Raw genomic sequence first — 19,509 nt, 5'->3', positions numbered from 1 at the left:
GAGAAACCTCGCCTTTATAAAAAGAAAACAAAACACCACCCACATTAGGCTTACAAGATCGTATGCTGCATGTTACGAACAGCACTTCATAAAGGCGAGCATACATTTTAACACTTACTTAATAACATGCACTCACATAATTTCAAAGAAAAAAGATGACTCAAGGAGTGTGATGGTTATGGTTATTAGCTAGGAAACAGGCCAACCAATCTTTTAAAACATTCATAGAAAATGCAGAAGCAGAAATCAAGGAATCAACAGTATCACCTTAACTAAATGCAAAACTTAAAACCTCTGTTCAGTATTAAAGGTATATTTTAATTTCAGTAATATACATCATTTAGAAAGCAGTTTGTAGTCAGGTATCTGGGCCTTTTTAAAGTAAGCGTTTAGTAATTTATCAGTTTATTACAGAAATACTCTGAACATCTAACGTCATAGAAAGTCACTGGGGGAGCCTCACAATTTTCTCTGGCACACCCACCCCCGAGCAAGCTCAGGGTCTGAGTTAACTATTCTAACCTTCTTCCAAGCAGTGCATTTTCGGCCTGGCAAACACTGTGCATCCTTCAGTCCCATCTCGGTGAGCTCCCTCTTTTCTCCCTCCAGCTTTGACAACTATGCCAATTTTGGAACTACATATTTACACCTACCCTCCCTGACAGCAGAGACCTTGTCCAACGCACCTGTCGCCGAGTGGGAAGCCAGGACTGTTTCTGATACGAATGACTTGCAAGTAAATACCTGAATACTTGGCGACAGGCACACAGACTTCCACTCCCTTTTGGGCGCTGCGGAAGTCGTGGAGAAGGCGCCAGAAGCCGCCGGGAACCGTGACATTCCTTCCGGACGGAGCAGGCCCGCAGCCCCTGGAGCCTTGCAGGTTCGGCCCCGCGGCGGACTCACCTGTGCAGAAGGTTCCTCGGTGTCTCCTTGGGACAGGAGGCTGAGCCTTCCTCGAGCAGCGGCCCCGGCCGGCGGAGCCTCAGCCCCGGCCTCCTTGGAGTCCCCCATCACCTCGGTCCAGGGGAGGGGAGGCGAGGAGAGGCTCTACCTGAGAAGCCGGGACAGGTACCCGGGCCCCGCAGCGCGGGAGAACAGCGCCAGAAACACCCCACACTCCGCACTTCCGGCCTCTGACAGGAAGAAGCGACTCCGTCTCGTTCAAATCTCGCGAGCTTTGTGCTAGAGGCCCGGCCGCCCCTCCCCCGGTAGACGCCACCTTCGCAGAGGGGGCGGGAACTGTAGTGCGCCTGCGTCTGTCAGAGTCTCTTCAGGAAGCTAACTCTCGCGTTATCTGACGACTAGGCTCCACCCCTTGCGCGCCGGTCTTTGTTGGCAAACAGGTCTCGGGGACTCGAGCTTTGGTTTTAGTCAGTGAGCCGCGGTCCTTTTCGTGGGCGGGGAGAAGCTGCTGTTGGTGTAACCAGAGACTCTTTTTATATAAAGTAGTGAAGGGTTAGCAGCCTTCCCTCCTCAGCTGTCAGGGCCCCCTCGATTTACAGACGGGCTCCCAGAGCCAGGAAGGAAGGGAGACACTCCCAGGTGAGGGGCAGTCCAGACTCGAGCCCGCCCGGACTCGGCGTCCTGTCCGCGCATCACAATGCGTGCGCGGGTCTCGCGGTCCCGAGTGTCGGAGCGGCGGGGCTCCGCGGGGAGAGCGGTGCAGACGAGGCCCTCCGCCTTTGCTGAAGGGATGGATTTCGGGGGGAGTGGCTCCCCGAAGGAGCAGAGTTTGCTTACTGACTGTCTGGCTCCAGGAGCTAGCAAAGGGCGTCCAGTGGTCCACGGACTTCTCCAGTGGTAAAATGCTCAGGAAACACCTGGGAGTCTAGTTAACATGTAGATTCTGATTCATTTGCTCTGGGAGAGGCCTGAGCTTCTGCATCTCTACCAGACACCCCCCACCCCCGGAGATGATGCCAGTGCTTTGAGTAGTAAAGAGGTAGAGAAATAGCCAAGGCCAATTTAAAGCTTTGAAGGTGCTAGGTTCTCTTATTCCCTGAGCCAACACCCATATCAAGTCAAACGTAATTAAATGCAAACACATCCTTCAAAAAAGTCTGTTTAAGTTTGCAGTAAAATACTGAACTTTTAAAAAAAAATTAATTTTGCCTTTGCAGTTATTGGCTATCTCAATTTGTAATTTACATTCGACTCTGATAACGCACTAATTATCTGCATATTTAGAAGTCCTTGTGACTGTCAGCAGACTCAGCTTACAAATTGTTTTCAAGTGTCACAAAACATTCTTATGTTTAACAATGAATTTACTAGAATAGCACATTTTGTAGACACAAATCAACATGTATTGATTTTGATATTTGTAATTTTGTTTGTATTTTATACCTAGGTCTTTTTTGTTTTTTGCAAGTAATACATTATTATACATAATGGTAAAAAGTTGAACACAAATAACATTAGGAGGGTAGTTAAGTCTGTTTTTGGTACATAATACCATTAACTCGTGCAACTACTTTTCAAGAGTATTCAAGAACATTTAAATTGCACATGATATGTTAAATGTACCTATACTATAAAATTATGCATCACATTAAGTGATAAAAATTTAAAGCAAATATGTAAGAAGGTCTTAATTTTACGAATGTCTATTTCTGTGTCAATGTCCATAAAAACATCTGAGTGGTAAAATGAAGTGATTTAAAATTTATCCTTTAAATCTTTTTCTCTTTCAAATTATTCATTATTTTATAGTAAAATGTCACTTTATTAAGCTTTTCTACATATATAATTTAGCTTCTAATAGTCTTTAAATTCTGTTGTTTTGTTGTATAATTCTGTCCTTGTAAGAAGGGATTTCCTGAGGTGGCAGTAATTCTTTTTTCAGGACTCAGATATGTTGCAGTCCTCTTGAGAAGTAAGTGCCTGAACCCGTCTTGATGATGCTTAGAGAGAAAATGTGCTGGAAACAGCCTGTGAAAAGGCGGAGAAGAATGAGACAGAGAGAGCCAGAAACTCAGCAAGAAAAGGAGGTGAGCAGCAGAGGAGACATCAGTCTAGGGGAACCAGGGGCTCCCAGGATCCACTTGTGGAGGGAAACCTGAGGAGGGACCAGGTTTCCTGGGGCCTCTCACAGGGCTGGGACTAGAGAGATTTCAGTGGGTGGTCCCTGATGGCAGGAGAAACTGAGCACATCTGAATTATACAAAGTTTATATATTCTTTTTAATTTCTTTACCCTATTCAAAAATGTTTATGTGCTGTGGGTTTTTTTTTTTAAAGTTATTAATCATGTTTTTAATGTACATGATTGAAATACAAGGTATGAAAACATGGGTCATTACTTCCAGAGTTTCACATTTTAGGATACTTCTTTTTGTTCATTTTTATCTTTTCCCAGCTCTGCCTTCCCCTCCTTCCCTGCCCCCAGCTCCCAGCCCCGCTCATCATCTGTGCCCTGCTCTGCCCTGGAGGTGCGGTTGTCCTGAATCTTGTAACCAGTCAGCACACTCACGTGTTTACCTGCCTCTCCAGTGCCTGATGCTGTTAAGAAATATTTGTTGAATGAATGAACTGCTTCTCGTTTGCTGCTTCAGCAAGTGGTCCCATAAGTCTATGTATGCTGGTGCTTTTCCTCTGCCTAGAATACCTTTCCCTTCCTCACCTGGTTTATTCCTAAAGACTCATCCATCTCAGGAATCATCCCTAATAAGTCTCTCCTAACACCTCCAGCTCCTTACCCATGGAGTCCCTCTCTTTGTTGCCAGAACTTGTCTGTAGCTTTATCCTGCGCTTGCGCCTTTATAGAACAATTACCTGTTGGTATCTGCCTCCCTTGCTGATGGTGAGCTCCTCAGGGTTAATGTCCCAACTGATCATCTCAGTTTTACCAACAGCAGCGCAGCACCAGCCCATAGAACTATTTCAGCCCTTAGGCAATGCAGGTAAAATGAATGGTGCCAAGAGGCTTTTTAAACGCTTATCAAATGTTTGAGACGTAAAAACACTATTGTTGGCTCCAGGATATATATATATATATATATATATTTTTTTTTTTTTTAATCTTTCAGAACCAAAGCTAAAACTGTCTAATGAAGTATCTCCAAAATATTGCAGTGTCAATGTTATTAATTATTGAAGTTAGTGTTCCCACGGTGTGTTTCATTCTAAAACACTTTGTACGTTAGACTTTCTCCGCTTACCAAAATCCTCCCAGCACCCATGATGATTTCAGAGAAATGCTAGTCAATTCTAAATTCATTTAGTTACTCAGTGCACGCAGTGTTTTCCAAAGCAACGTGAGAAATCTTTTCAAAAACTTGTACAGTTACAGGTAAGGTAGATGTGCGCAGGGCCCTCCAGTTCCTGAACAGAAGAGGGAACACTCACGGAGCACTTAGACTGGGGCTTAGACCCTCTGTTTGCCCCCAGTCCCCTCCGTAACTAGTGCCTTAACCTACCCAGCCTCAGTTGTGTACTATGCCTGCTTGATTTCGAAAGGCCCTGATTTTCTGACTCCTGGTGCTGGACTTTGGCTGGAAGAGAGCTTGGAGATGATCGGAGCCAGTGCATCCCTCTTTAGATGAGAGCAGTGCAGTCCGGAAAGGAGAGTAGAACTGACCTGTTGAACGTCATACAAAGCTAGTTCAATAGCACAGGCAGGTCTCTGAGTACTAGTTAGTGCTGTTAGCCTTTTAAAATTTAAATTGCGAACGCCTTTTAGGGGAATTTTAATGTTTCAGAATCACCCGAGGAACTTGTTAAGTAAGCAGATTCTCCAGCCACCTCCAGATTCTAAGTCAGTTTCTCTAGGGCAGTGTGGAGGAATCCACATTTTTAGTGATTTACTAGTGACTGACAACCTTGGCCTGTAGACCACACCTTAGGACAGTGATCTCCAAACACAATCCCCTGCAGTATAGAAGAACTGTAATTTCTGTTTTGTTTTTGTTTTAATTTGAAAAGTAAAGGCAAAATTAACCCTTACTAATACTTAATATACAGGTTGGCACAGGTGTCCTTCCTTGGGCCGTGGTCAGCTGGTGTATCAGTCAAGTAAGATCGGATTATGCAGCCGAAACAAATGTCAGTGACGTACAATGAGGGGTGCCAGGTAAAATCAATTACAGATAAACAGTGAAAAAAAAATTTAGAGTGAGAATTCCCAAATATTTAGCAAAGGTGTGTCCCATGTGACATTTGGGACATCCTTTCACTAGTCCAGGTAATTTTTACTCCCAGACCCAGGCTGAGGCAACCTGGATCTGGTGCCCTGCCAGTTGGAGTGGTGGTGTGACAAAGAGATTGCAGAACCATAAACCAGCTCCTAAAGTTTCTGGTCAGAAGTGACAAACATCACTGCTGCTCACTTTTTTTGGCCAAAATGATACACATGGCCAAACTTAGCATCCGGGTGGCACTGAAGACTTGCTCCCCTAAGGAGGGACATTGGGTGTCTGTGAACCATTGCGCAGTCTACCACAGCATAGGGTGGCTTGGCTACCATAAAGGCCATCTATGTGGTAAAATTTGGTGGCAAAACAAGGCCTTTTGGTGAATCTTTTCAGAGTTTTGTAATCATATAACAAAAGGGTGACCTTGGAAATCTCACACACCATGCAAAGAGCACAGATCATCTTGTGACAAAACACTTAAAAGTATCGTCAAGCTTAAAAAAACAAGTTACTATATTTTCTTTTTCTGAAAGTATTCCACATTTCCTCATCTTTTCCATGATGACAGATAACTGTCATTGGGATGCTGTAAGAGAGAGTTTCACAAAAACAAACAGACTCAATCTTTTCCTTCAAGATAATGGCAATGTTTTAATAATGAGTGAGAAAGTCTTTGGTTTTCAAATGAACTGTATCCTATGGAGAGAGCATTTTTGAAAAAAAAGATGTTTGCAAATCTTTCCAATGTTACGTGATTTTGTTGCTAAAAGTGCCATGTCGCTTATTTAAAAAAAACAAAAACTAACATCTGCACAAAACTTAGAAACTGAAATTTCTCACCTCCTTTAAAAATCTTCCAGATGGAGAGTTTTTGGATCCACCTCTTAGAATCGTTTTTTGTTTTTTTTTTGTTTTTTTTGTTTTTGTTTTTGTTTTCGTGTTTTTGATAACTTCTACTTGGCCTACTCAGAATGCTCAGACTGATCTCTTTGTCTCCAGATGATTTGTTTACCCCCAAAATGTGCCTGCACATTTCACTCTTCTCAGCTGCCAGCAGGGTTTTTCCTCTGTCTTCTATTTTATACATTCTGTTTTTAATTTTGTCCCATGACAACAGTCAACTGACCTTTCTTCCTCGTGTAAGTACAAGTAAACAAATTACACGTCAAACAACTATCTCTGAATTATTCCTTGACACCATTTAATTGGTTTGTCAAAGTAGGGTGGATGGACTTAAAAGAAGGTGGAAATTTAGCCAAATTTCAGTTAAACCTTTGTATAGTTTATGGATACAACTGGAGTGAGTAGTTTGAGTTGGTAAGCCATGTGATTCTTCCTAGTTAGTTTACTTATCTTCTGAGATATTTTAAGCGATGACAGCCGTCAAAACCAAGTTTTAAAATGTACTGAACTTAGACAGACACTTCACATTGTTATATCACAAAGTTTTCAACCAAGAGTCACAAAGAGAGACTGTTTTAATCTTTTAAAAATGTTAGCGAGAGCAGAATTAGCTTGTGGTCAATAAATAAAATAAAAATCTGTAAAATATTGATTGTTTTAGACTTTAAACATTTTCTACTTTCGTGCTATGCTAACGTATTACTGCTAGTGTATTACCTACAAATAAATACATATGCATATATTGGGGCTACACGCTCAGAGTTTTTTTTCAACTAATAATGGTGTGGGATAAGAAAGTTTACAGACCACTGCTTTTAGAACCAAAAACCACATGCTAGCTACCCTTTAAGAATAGTTATCAAGTTAATGATCTGTATTTTCCTTTGCACTTTAATTTCACAAGAGTAGAAAAATTTTAGTATATAAGACAATGCCAACCTTGATGTACAATTTACCAGCTTAATAGCAAGGCATTCGTGCTTACAGACATCTTATGTAGTTATTCTTGATAAGTATTTAATTGCTGTTCTGTAGACTGATAATAACATCTAAGCAAAATACTTGAAACCATTTGGAAAGCATTTCGCCTGCATTTGAAGGAGTTCCTTTTCTAGTTACTGGATGAAGTATTTTCTTCCTCTGAGTTTCTTTTCAAATTCTTTTGCAAGCTACTAACTTTGACTTTCAGAATCCATTGCAAGAGATCGTAGGGGCAGGTTGTCTCTGCTAGGTGTTACTCCCTCAGCAGAAGCGTTCTTAGGTCTTTGGAGTTTTATCCTCCGAAGCTGATTATTACCCTAAATGAATCCTAGGAACAGTTCCCAAGTCACTAACGACTGCCCTGCAGGCACCTCGCTGGCGGCTGGATGGAGCCTTAGTGGTTCTTCCTGCTGGGCACGCACCTCAGGCTGAGGGCAAGGAGGAAAGAATTCTCATGTGAACCTTCAGGTCAGTCCTTCAGGCAGGCCTCTGCCTTTCCAGTTAAGGGCTTGGCCTTTGCAGACCCTAAGGAAGCATTTAACTATGAAGCATTTCCAAGGAAGCTTCCAGTGGTGAGAACAAAGGAAGGTGTCACTGAGTGCACAGTTGTCCCATGTCAAAACCGCCGACTGGACCTTTTTACTAAACATTTCTGTATTTGCCTTCCTGGTCCGCACTGACGAGCTCTATTTCACCTTCTCACCATGATGCAGGCACAAGGCACCCAGTAATGGAATCCATCTAAGGACAATGTTGGGCAGAATGGTAACTATTGGATGAACCATGGGTGTTATCCACCTAAAACAATGTTTTACATATTTATTTACATTTTGTTCTGTTTAGAAAATGAAGCCAGAATCCACAGATGTCATTATCCATCTGTACACTTTTGTTTACTACCCAGAAGGCAAGACTATTGCATTTTAAAAGTGTCTGGACTTTGGTTCTTTCTTATCACAAATTACTCGAGAGGCTCTGACCATTCACGGTTACCCTGAGTGGAATGCCAGTCAAAGCCTGGCTTCCCGGAGAGCTTTGAGATTTGGGTACAAAAGGCATTTTATAAACACAGAGTGGAAAAGGATCATTTATATTCATTTGCTGCTGTGGCATTTCTCTCTGGAACCTTCCTCTTGTCTGTCAACATTGTGCAAAAGGACTGGCCTCATCTACATCACAAACATCTCTCTCTTAAAGGCCTGGAAGTAGGGAAGGGGCAGCGCAGGAAGGAGCTCTCCCTTTGGAGGGTCTCGGGTTTTTTTTATCCCTAAAACTGGTTGGACATGATCATTGTGGATGTCACGAATTGTTTTGGAAAGACCAGAGTGTGCGATCAATACAGTGCTTTGTGCATCTTGGCTGCAATGAACGTGTATTCTCTGAGTGCAGTGGCTCACGGGAGAACCACAGCCGTAGGGAAGACCTTCTGAGGAGTCGTTTAAAATGGAGTGGTTCTGGGCAGAAGGTGGGCTGCACTGGCCTCCACTGTCACTGAAAGGCTTCCAGAACATTTGCCACCAGAACATCTCCTGGGACCCGTAGCAGATTCTTTCTTGTAGGGGCCCTGCTTGATATGATTTAAGAAACATCAAAGACTTTCTGTCCCAGAAGATCTCAGTTGTGACAACACACACACGGATGAGGGTTTGCCAGCTGGATTAGTTGAAGTAGAGCCTGGCTCTGAGGGCTCCCATGCTCCCTGGCATTACCCAAGAGACAGCCTGGGATGGTGTTACTTGGGTCAAAGGTCTGAGTGTGGAGGGACCATATGAATGAATGGGGGGGCGTGTCCAGATGGGAGAGCTGCTACCGGGAAGGATGGTTCCCAGAGGGAGAGAGACCCACATCCCAACTCCTCTCTCAGGCCTCTACCCAGGGTACCCTCTGAGTCTGCTGCTCCTCCTTTGCCTTCTTCTCCAAATCCTTCATCACAAAAATTTCAAATACATACCTAAGCCGAGAGCACAGCAAAACAACCCCATAGGTAGCCATCACCATCACCCACCTTGACTTATCAATCCCATCCAGTCTGCTTCCATGAACCCTCCCCTTCCTCAGATTAGTATTAAAATTAGTTCATCCTGAAACATTTTTTAAAAATTGGGGGGGGGGATTATTAGGAATATTTATTTTTAGAGGAGGTGCTGGGTTTTAAACTGAGGACCTCACACATGCTAAGCATGCACTCTAACACTTAAGCCCTCCCCTCCCCCACCCCAAATCATTTTTAACTTAATCCTCCCTTTTGCATTCTTCCAGTTATTTTCTTCTGTCTTTTCACTGTCTTAAGTCTGCTGGATTGACTATGGAAAGACACCTTTCTCAAGAGAGCCCTAAGCCGTTCTGGGAGAGATGATGGGACTGACCAGATGGTGTATGCTTAACTCAGTTCCACCCAACAGACACTTATCCAGTCCTAGGGACAGCACTGGGTTAAGGACATCAGCAGAACAGGGCTCCTGACCTCAAGGGCCTATCGTCTAGTCTAGGGGGAGGACAAGGGCTGTAGCAAGTACCCAGTAATGGCAGGCGGACATGGCCACCGAGAGAGGAAGAATGCAGGTGTGGGGGATGCTCCAGTTTGAGACACACACACTGGGCTGGGAGGGGTGAGGGTGCAGGGAGCTCAGGAAGGGCTGGAGTCCCAGGCGTTTGGGAAGGGATTTGGAGGGCTGGGCATGGGGTGGGACGATGAAGGAAGAACACTTGGCAAAATGTGGAGGTGGGAGTAGCTGAGGCAGGTGTGGGGACAGGAGTCACCCAGTTGGCTGGAACACAGGGTTCATGAGGCTTGAGGGGAGGAATAGGGGAACGAGGGGTGGGCAGTTAATAACTAGACAATACTTATTTCTAAGTAAGGAAAACCAAAACTAGATTTTTAGAGCATGGCTATGAAAAACAAACTCCAGACCACACTTAGGAAACTGAAAGACATCAACGTGGGCTTAATGGAAGTTAGGCAGTGGGGGTCATGTAAGAAAACTCAAGGAGCTGCCTGAAATAAAGTGGACCCTGCTTCCACTAGTCAGGCAATGCATTTTTTAAAACCTATAAATGAAGCTTATTGTTATCCCACACTACATAAATTGTAAGTATAACCATAGTCTTTTTCCACTGAGTTCTGAGAAAATACAGGATTTTTTTTTTTTTGTCTCTGCCAGTGAAATTCATGGACAGAAAATTCCAAGCATTGCTTCCGTGTGACAGAGAGCAAAGAACACTTGGCAAAATGTTCACGTTTTTTTAAATGAAACAGAATAGTAACTTGACTTTTCAAAAGAATAAGGTTTTCATTACAAATGCAGGCACACTTAAGTTGGAAAATTCAAACAGTAGCAGAATGCAAAAGGCAAGAAAATGCATTGTCCCACTATCCAAAGAACATAATTTTTAATATATTGCTGCCATATAATGATTTTGGAACGTGTTTTCAACCCTGGCTGACTTCAGTAGTTCACGCCACCCATGCCCCACCCTTTGTGCCCACCAAGTCTCGGCTTTCATATTTTTACCTCTCCGTTGACTTTAAGAGTCAATTTTCCATGAACTGAGATTTCAGATCTTGATACTAAATGAGAGAGAAAGTTGCTTCTTAGATACGCACGAAGCCAACCCTGTGCCCATTTGGGGAGTTTTGTGTGTTTTTGCAGGGTCTGGGGGAGACTATAAATGGAGGTTGCATGGCCTATGGCTAAACATCTAAAGTTATATATTAAGCCAAAAAATTATTAAATAAAATGCGTCCTATTCTCCTTCCTTGGTTAATATGCCTTCGTCACAGCCATCCCTTTGGAAACTATTGAAATGTTCTGTCTTCTGATCCTTCTAACAGATGCCCCTGGGCCATCCCTTGGGCACAGCGGGGGCGAACACCAGGTCCTTTGGGGGCTGGGCCTGGGAAGCAGGCTTGGAGCCATTAGGGCAGGCTCGCTGGAGCTCCGGGTGGGCCTGTCTCCCTGTGGGGAGGGGGTAGCCAGGGGAGAGCCAGGGCTACCCCTCTAGCCCTGATCTGAGTGAATTATTCCACATTTCTGTGTGCAGCTGGTGTGGAAACAGTTTAGTGGGGGCACGCAGAAACTTTCAAATAAGTTCTCCTTAAAATGTGAACTTGCACGTCCTCATTGACGCAGTCAGGAAGGTCAGGGAGGAGGTAACTAGGCAAGATGGTGGAGAAAGGAGAATTCCAGGGAGAGGAAAAATTGTGGGCAAAGTTCTGGTATCAGAGGAGGGAGGCACTGCCAGCGTGAGGCACAGAAAAGGGGTGGTTCAGGGGGAGCTCGTGATGAGGGGTGGGTGGGCACCGACCAGGAAAGGTCTCTGCGGGCTTGTTAAGGAATTTCTCTGTATCCTCAGTGAAAGGCTTTGAACAAGGAGTCACATGGTCAGGGTAAGGGAGGCTACGCCTTCTTGAATTGGTCGAGGCTAGACATGATGGTTCTCTGGACCAGTGGGATAATGATAGAGATGCAGAAAGGCAGACAGGCTCCAGGGAGATTTAGAAAGTAAAACAGCCAGGGCTTTGGGGAGACTGGATTGGGGCAAGCGGGAAATAGGTATCAGGGTTACCTGGTTGGGTAAGTGGGATGGGTGAGCTGGGAACACTGAGATAAGATGAGGCTGGAGGGGTAGGTTATGAGTTGGCTTTGGGACATATGGGATGGCGTACCTTTGGGACACCAGGGAGGGCACTCAGCCGACAGGAGGATTTACCGCTCAGGCTGTAAAAAGAGGTCAGGGCTGCAGACTAGGGTGTGAGAGTCCGAGTCATCTCCAGAGAGGTGGTGAGTGGACCTTAACCTTTGGGTTAGAGTTAGGGTTAGGGTCCATGGATGTGATGTCTGGGAAGAGACTGACTGCTCACCTGGTAGAAATTAAACAACCCAGGATTTCTAATGCAGGTGAGAACCTTAAGAATGAAATCACACCAGCAGTGAACTAAAGTAAGAAAGAAAAAACCTTCCAGCAACCTTGCACGTGGCATTTGTCACTGTAAACAGGCTTGTCACGCACAAATCACCTGCAACAACAAAGATTGTGAATGAACTGGTCGCATCGCATGGAATCTTTCTGTACTTGTGAGTTTAAATCAGATTCTTGTTACGCGCACACCATTTTGCCGTGTGTATTTGTAAATGTATCTTGCCAGCATATTTTATGCTTCAGTTAATTTAGTTGACATCTAATTCAGTTGACATATAAAAATAAAATCAATTTTCAGACAAAATACCCATAAAATAAGTGAAATGCTGTAATAGGTTTCAAGAAATTAAAATGTAATATATTTAGGCTTCTATTCTAAAGCAATTTCATCTAGAATAGTAGGTTCTGTAGACGTAATTTTTTTCCTGAATCTCTGTCAATTACACAATAATAAATGTTGCTACTATGTATTCAGAAATGTATTGCTTGGAGTAGTTTGTCATGAAAAATGGAAATTTTTGTTTGTGTTTCCTTTAAAACGTCAAGGAACGTGAGTGTGAATACTTTGTGTGTTGACGTTCGGCTATAATTAAGCCATGACGATGATTATTACTTTGGATATAAACAGAATCAAATTTTCACTGGGCGAGTTCTTTTTTTAATTAATGTGGAGTTATGTTCTGTTTATTATCCTGTTTGCTTCTGTTTCCTGCCATTTTCCATTTGTCTGCTTGAATCCTCTTTTTTAATAGTGAGTTAGCGACTGATCATGTGCATTGATTTCAGTTTTGCTTCTAATTTACATTTTTATCCCTTTGGCTGATGTATTTGGCTTAGTCACTTTATTTTTATAAGCGGTTGTACAATTTGTTACTTTAGCTAGATGATTAAATTTGGCTTCTAAAGAAAGTTTGTTTTAGAAAATGGTCCCTGAAGTAAATCAGCATTTGGCGTTTCCAGCGTGTCAAAGGGGCTGGTCTCCTGAAGATAACTAGGAACGCAGCTCTAAAATTTTAAAAGTGGTTTAATAATTTTGAAACCTCTGACTCTATAAGAGCTGTATGTTCCAGTAGGTGGTGCAAATCGACTCCATTTCAAATGGAAATGTAATTTAAAATTGTGATATAACTATTTTCACTGTTAAAATAATATTTCAACATGTTTTCTCAACTGCAAAATTACTTTCCTCTGTTTCTAAAGGAAGCTTGATTTACTCTCTCAGTGCTCATTTTTCTCATGTTTTGTTCCACAGGTACCATTATGGTGATGATCACTGTGGCAAGGGACAGGAGAGGGAAAATTCGGGGGGATTGCAAAACCAGCGAGACCTGTTAAAACTTATAATGCAAAGACGAGTCATTTGCTTCTGTGCTTCAGTTGCAGAGTAAAATGAGCAGAATGTCAGTGTCAGTGTTGTTCTAATAGCTTTTATGCCCATGTGAGGAACTGAATGCTGTGCTTTGTCTTTTATAAAAATTGAGGGTTTTTCACTCCCAGGGATCTGATATTCTCACACTAGCACATAAAATATATCTACAAGCATATTTTCAAATTAATTTTTTCCTTTTATCACAGTAGTACGCGTGCATGAAAAGGCAGCAACGTCGGACAGTTAAGAGCAGGGACTCTGAATCCAGCCTGCCTGGGCTGGAGCCCTCCCCACCACCTCTGTTTTATTTTCTGCAAAACGTGGAACAGACACCTACCTCACAGCTAAACGAGGATTAAACGAGCTTGTACATGAAATATTTAAAGCAGGCCTGGCACACGGTCAGCACTATATGAATGGGTACACTATACTTTTAAAAGTAAAGGAGTGCATCAAGTACTCTCATGAAAAGGAGCGCTCTCTCGCTGCGTCCCTCCCGTCTCCACCTCCCCACAGCCCTTCCTGGTGGCAAGGGCTGGCAACTCCTGGCTGTTTCTCCTGTTGGTTACCAAAACTTCAAATACGATTCTTATACAGACATTTCTTTTTATCCATTTTATCCGTTTTCAAGTGTGCAACGCAGCGGCATTAAACACATCCGCAGTGTTGTGCGACCAGCACCACCATCCATCTCGAGAACTTTCTTACCTTCCCACACTGAAACTCAGTGCTCATTCAACAATAGCTCTCCACTCTCCCACCCCCGCCCCTCGTAACCTCTGTTCTGTTTTCTGTCTCTGTGAATCTGCCGCTTCTGAGTATCTCATATAAGTGGAATCACGGTATCCGTCCCTTTGTGACTGGCTTATCTCACAGAGCATCATGCCTTTGAGACTCAGCCGTGTTGCAGCAGTTGTCAGAACGTCCTTTTTAAGGCTGAATAATATTCCATTGTACGTATGTGCCACATTTTGTTTACCCATTCATCTGCTTATGGACATTTGGGTGGTTTGCACCTTTTGGCTGTTGTAACGCTGCTATGGACATGAGTGCACACAGACCTATCTGAGCCTCTCTTTTCAATTGCTTGGGGCAGCTATTTCTTGACTTATCACTTTTTTTTACATTATCTTTTAATTTTCAGACATGTGAAATCAGACAGGCTAGGACTTCATTATCACCAACTCCCTACCTTTCTATGTACACACTCCCCCCCCCCACCCTAGTTTTGGTGAAACAGTGTTTTCTTTATTGTAACTTTACAACTGTCGTCAACTGCCGAGCCAGACGCCCTCTAGTCCCTTGTCTGTTTTCTGGAATACTTTTTTTTTTTTTTTCTGGAGTTAACAGTGGCATCAATTTTATATTTGCTCAGGTTTCTGGGTACTATCATCATTATGTTTTCCTTAATGTTCTGCTACATGTTTACCAATAACAAGCTCCACTGTTCCCCACATCCCATCTCTGCTGTTCGAAGCACACCTTTCAGCAGCTTCCGGAGAAAAGGTACATGGACTATAAAACTGTTGTGTTCTTGCCCATGTTAAAAATACATCTGTTTTACCCTCCCTATTTGGGTCGGTAGTCTGGCTGGGAATAGAAACCTGGATCGAAAAATCATTATCGCTCACTATCCTATAAGGCACCCTTGTTACTGGTTTTGGCTTTCAGTGCTGCTGCTGGGAAATCTTTATGCTACTCAGATTCTTTTTTTTTCTGTTTTATTCTGAAAAATTTCAAACCTACTATAAAAAAAAACAAAACCCCCTAAAGAACAGAACAATGGACACCTGAATACTGCATTCCTTGCCTCATTATTGTTAACATTTTGTCACATCAACTTCCTCTGAGTTCATCTTTCTCTCTCGGTCAGATGGCTGTCTATCCATCCATCCATCCATCCATCCATCCATCCATCTATCTATATTTCTTTCTATCTCTCTATGCATATATTTACATATGTATCAGTTTGAGCATAATTTCCTTGCTGAATATTTGGAAGGTAATATTCCATTATGTGTCCATCCTAAATACTTGAGCATAGCTCTTCTCAGAATAAGGACACTCAGTGGTTTTGCATAATACTAGCATCACAGGCAGGTAGGTATTCAGCTCTGATGAGATAAAAGCCAGTATAGGAGCTGTATCTGAATTCCCCAACAGTCTCAAATCATCCTTTATAGCTCCCTTTCTTCTTTTTCTTTCTGTTTTTTTTCTTTTCTTCTTTTTCTGATCCAGGATCAAAGGGGCTCAGGAGAAGGAAAATTCAAGGATGTTGGGTAAGTTCCTCCTTTTAAAATGTGGTATCTACATTTCCAAGGGAGGTTGGTCAGTGCAGATGACCACAGGGAGGAGATGGATGGGCCTCCAACACTGGATTATCCAGGTGAGTTGTCCCTGATGCCATGTTTCTGGAATGAGGAGGTGGGGCAGTCTGGGCAGAGCCAGGCGGCCTCTACACAGAAAGGGGTGGTGGGCTTCAGTCAGATCCAGTGAGGGGCTGTGCTCTGAGCGGGCTTGAGCTGCCTCTCTGCTTAAGCCCTCCCGGCCCCAGCTCCAGCCCCAGCCTTGGCCCTGTCCTCTGCCGCCCTCTGCAAGTCAGGCTTCAGCGGGAAACAGACCTCGCCCCAGAGGCTTCGTGAAAGCCTCCAGTGAAGGTACCACCCATGGAGGTGTGGGCAGCTGGAGGGCCCACAGGGGACAAGACAAGGCTTTGTCACCACCCCAAGGGACTGCAGGGATAAACGAGGGAGGGAGTGAGAACTAGTACCGAGGAGGAAGGGGAGGGAAGCAGAGGTTTCTAGAGAGATGGCGCCAGAGCAGGGAGGAAGCAGGAGATACCCCGGGTTTTCTCTACTTTCTCTGAGCCCACGTCCTGGCACTCAAACCAGCCAGGAAGCCAGAGGGCAAAGGAGCCCAGAGGATGCCTCCTGGGCAGGTGAGGGAAAGGTGGAGAATGGACCAGGGAAGGAGGGCAGGTAGAGAACCCCTGCACACATCCCTTCCTAAACCGCCTGTGTCGTCGCCCATGCTCTGTAGTGACCGCAGCCTGAAAAGCAGCTGCTGGGAGACGCTGTCCCCTGAATGCAGCCTCGTCTTGGGATGTGCCCAGACCCCGCCATGCACCCCAGATCTGGCAGAGAGGCTTGCGTACAGCCACGCTCAGAATGAGCTTGGAAACTTCTCCCAAGGCCAAATGGAAATGGCTTTTGGATTACCCACCATTTGGCTGGATTATCTGCACCATTGCCTCCGTCCATTACTGAGGACAGCCAGGAGGGGTCTGGACTGTCCTTGGTGTTCCAGGATGACCTTGTGGAGAGCTGATTACAGTCTGTGTGCGGAACAAGAAGACACCTACTGTCATTTTTTTGCCTCACTCCGGTTCAGCGAAGCCTGATCTTTCGCCTGTGGCTGGAACCCACATTGAAGAGCCTGTCACTGCTGGTGCTGCTTCTTGGAAGACCCCAGTTCAGACTGAAGCAAGGCTTCCCGTTAGCAGAGCGGTATGGACTTCAGACCAGCCTTTGCGCTCCCCGGGCTCCCCGGGTGGTGCATGGGGGCCCCCTCCTGCACCACGCTGCTCCTCACCCTCATCCCACCTGCACGCCACCTAGCTGCACTCCCCACCTCCACGTCCTAAGGAGAACAGATGCCAACACAGCTGAGGGGATCTCACGTCCAAGCAGAGAAAGAGAATGAAAGGCAGAATGTGAGGTCAGGGCCTGGGAGAAGCCCGGAGAAGCCGCCTTTGGGAATTAGGATGGCTTCTTGCTGGGCTTTTCAGGTTGGCATGGAGAACACCTGCCTCTGCCACAGCCTCATTTACATCCCAAAGCCCCGACTCTGGGGACAGACTCCCAGAGCCACAGAGCCGGTCCCCAGCTCTGGTCCTGCCCGCCTCTGATTTCCAAGGCCTCCTCCTCCTCCTGCCCTCACCACCACTGAGTTCCCACGGGCATCCTGACAAAATGCATGTACTTTGGGGAACCAGTAATATGTAGTAAAAACAGCTCACGTTTATTTACAGCTCACTAGGGGTCACACAATTTTTTGCGCATTTTACCTGTATCAGTGTCTTCAATCCTTACAATAACCTAAAGCAGTAGGTACCCATTTTAATATCTCCATTTTACAGATGAGAAAACTGATACACAGAGCACTTAAGTAACTTGCTCAAGATCACACACCGAGGAAGTGGCCGTGCTGGGGTGACACTGGCTGGTCACCTCCCGGCTGCACTGGCATTCACTGGGCAACACTGTCTTCAGAGGCCGTCCTGGGCAGGTTTTCCCGGGGTTTTTGCCACTGCTCATGTATTTCTAAGTGTTGGAATTCTGTCCTGCTGGCCAGAGAAATATTGAGAATCCTGAGAACTACAAGAAATATTGAGGATTAGCATCTAGGTGTTTTTCCTTTGAAGCATGACTTAGAGTACAGACAACCGGTAACTCCAGATGTACTTTTAAAACTTTCATTTTACTCCACTGGGTTGGGTTAGAAGAGATTGGCAGTTTTTTCAGACCAAACGGTCCAACTGCACTCAAATCCAGAAAACCTGGTCAACAAAGATGCAGGATGAAGATACCCATTTTCTTAACAGAAAAATACATAATTTTACATTAATGATACTGATGTGGCGATTACTAAGGGAATAAATTACAGAAGGAACTTATCAAGTCTGTGCAATGAAACTGAGTGGGTGGGCCTTCTGCCACTTGTTCTTCCTAAGCTTTTGAGATAACTCCCTCATCCTGCCTGCGTAACCCCAAACGGAGAGACTGGGCCCTGTGGGTGACACATGAGCAGGTCTTGTTAACGAGAAGGAAGCCACACTTAGAACGAGAAGTGGTCACTTTCTCTTTGGGGTGTGCATCCGGGGCTGCCTGTGCCACCTGGAGGGAAAGCTGAAATTATGGGAGGAGTGGTGGGACCGTCAGGGAGGTCTTGGGATTTGTCAGAAGAAGTCCTTTCCAGGGAGAGGCAGGTGGCGTTTGGGAGAGTGGATGAGTAGGCTGGGATTGGGATCAGGTCCATGCAGGGACCATGGGGACCAGGGAGTTGGAATTTCCCCCTTCCCTCCCTTTCCCCCATTGAGGTTCCTCCTACTATTATCATTCCTGGGGAGAGTCCATATCCAGAGGCCCTGACCTGCAGAAGATAAGGCTGGCAGAGGATGGGACATGCTCAGCCGTGGTGGACACCAGGGGATTGACTGGGAACAAGGACGAGGAGGAGGCAAGGGGAGGGCCCAGTCTGGGCAGCAGGCTCCCAGGCTTTGAAGACATTAGCCAGGCCTCATGCAGGGCTCCCTGACCCAGAAGGCATAGATTCTGCTCTTTCTTTCCCATCACCTTCCAGGGGCCCTGTTTTCTTTCTTTCATCTCCCCATCAGCCCCTCTCTCAATCCTCATTCCCTTTCCACAGCAAGAAGGAGACTTCAGTGGCTTACGCACTGACAACTTCAGGGCTATTGCCAATGTCAGGTACAGGTTTAACCTGTGTGACCAGGACCCACATTCCCTCAGCCCCTCTGGGCATGTCTTCTCTAGGAGTTGGTCTTATTCTTGAGGGACTAAGGTGGAAAGGTGTCTCCAGAGATGCCAGCCCACATGCTTTCGGGTTCAAATCTGTCAGGTAAGACTGAGATTCTTTCTTTGCTCTAGAGCTGAAGTTACTTTGCTCTGATTGGCCTGGTTTTGTCACATGTCCATTCCAGCAACAAACATTATTGCCCGGAGAGTGTGATGCTCTGATTGGCTAGTGCCAGAGCGAAGGGCAGAATCAGCACCACCTAAACCATGTGGAGTGATGGTGGGGATGGGGCAGAAATAGGGGTGGTTGCTGGAAAAGTGGGGGATGCTGGCTGCTGGAGAGGCGAGCCCCAATGTCTGCTGTCCCCCCAGTTCCTCCTACCCCAATCCCTCATAACTACCCCATTAAATTGAAATCTGGTCCTTAAGACTGAACCCTGGCCTTAATCACTTGGCCAATGCCCTTGGGGCCTGCCTTAACCCCTGTCAAGTGGAAGAATCTGTCAGGGGGTCTATTAACTGCAAAAATCAACACTGGATATTAAAGAAGTCATGGCAAAAGCTTTTCAATAACGGAGAGGGGGTGTATCCCAATTTGACATGATCTACCTTTTTTTTTGGATCCGATTTCTAAGGATGGAAACTTTGAAAATTTCAGATCGTATTTA

At 44.9% G+C, this 19,509-nt stretch overlaps 1 protein-coding gene and 1 long non-coding RNA gene across 6 annotated transcripts in view; one reads left to right on the top strand and one right to left on the bottom strand.

Moving 5' to 3' along the window:
- The window catches only part of EDRF1 (erythroid differentiation regulatory factor 1), a 35,663-nt gene extending 34,531 nt beyond the window's left edge, over window positions 1-1,132 (bottom strand). For all 3 annotated transcript variants that reach the window (XM_010993275.3, XM_031461972.2, XM_031461973.2), the window contains exon 1: window positions 907-1,132. In XM_010993275.3, coding sequence (XP_010991577.3) covers window positions 907-1,014 — 108 coding nt within the window. In that variant the 5' untranslated portion in view covers window positions 1,015-1,132. The remainder of the gene's footprint in view (window positions 1-906) is intronic.
- Window positions 1,133-1,333: 201 nt separating this feature from the next.
- On the top strand, window positions 1,334-18,218 carry LOC116155972 (uncharacterized). 3 transcript variants are annotated; one of them, XR_010382010.1, is made up of 4 exons: window positions 1,334-1,545; window positions 2,849-2,993; window positions 15,546-15,586; window positions 16,347-18,218. It is a non-coding gene; the product is annotated as an uncharacterized LOC116155972 (long non-coding RNA). The 3 variants fall into 3 exon arrangements; XR_010382009.1 differs by having other exon boundaries at window positions 15,546-18,218; XR_010382011.1 differs by lacking the exons at window positions 15,546-15,586; window positions 16,347-18,218 and adding an exon at window positions 11,917-12,643.
- The last annotated feature ends 1,291 nt before the right edge of the window (window positions 18,219-19,509 follow it).

The sequence above is a fragment of the Camelus dromedarius genome, chromosome 8, assembly GCF_036321535.1.
Source record: "Camelus dromedarius isolate mCamDro1 chromosome 8, mCamDro1.pat, whole genome shotgun sequence".
NCBI classification, from domain to species: domain Eukaryota; kingdom Metazoa; phylum Chordata; class Mammalia; order Artiodactyla; family Camelidae; genus Camelus; species Camelus dromedarius.
The sequence above is the reverse complement of the archived record's forward strand: the minus strand, read 5'-3'. Positions and strand labels throughout refer to the sequence as shown.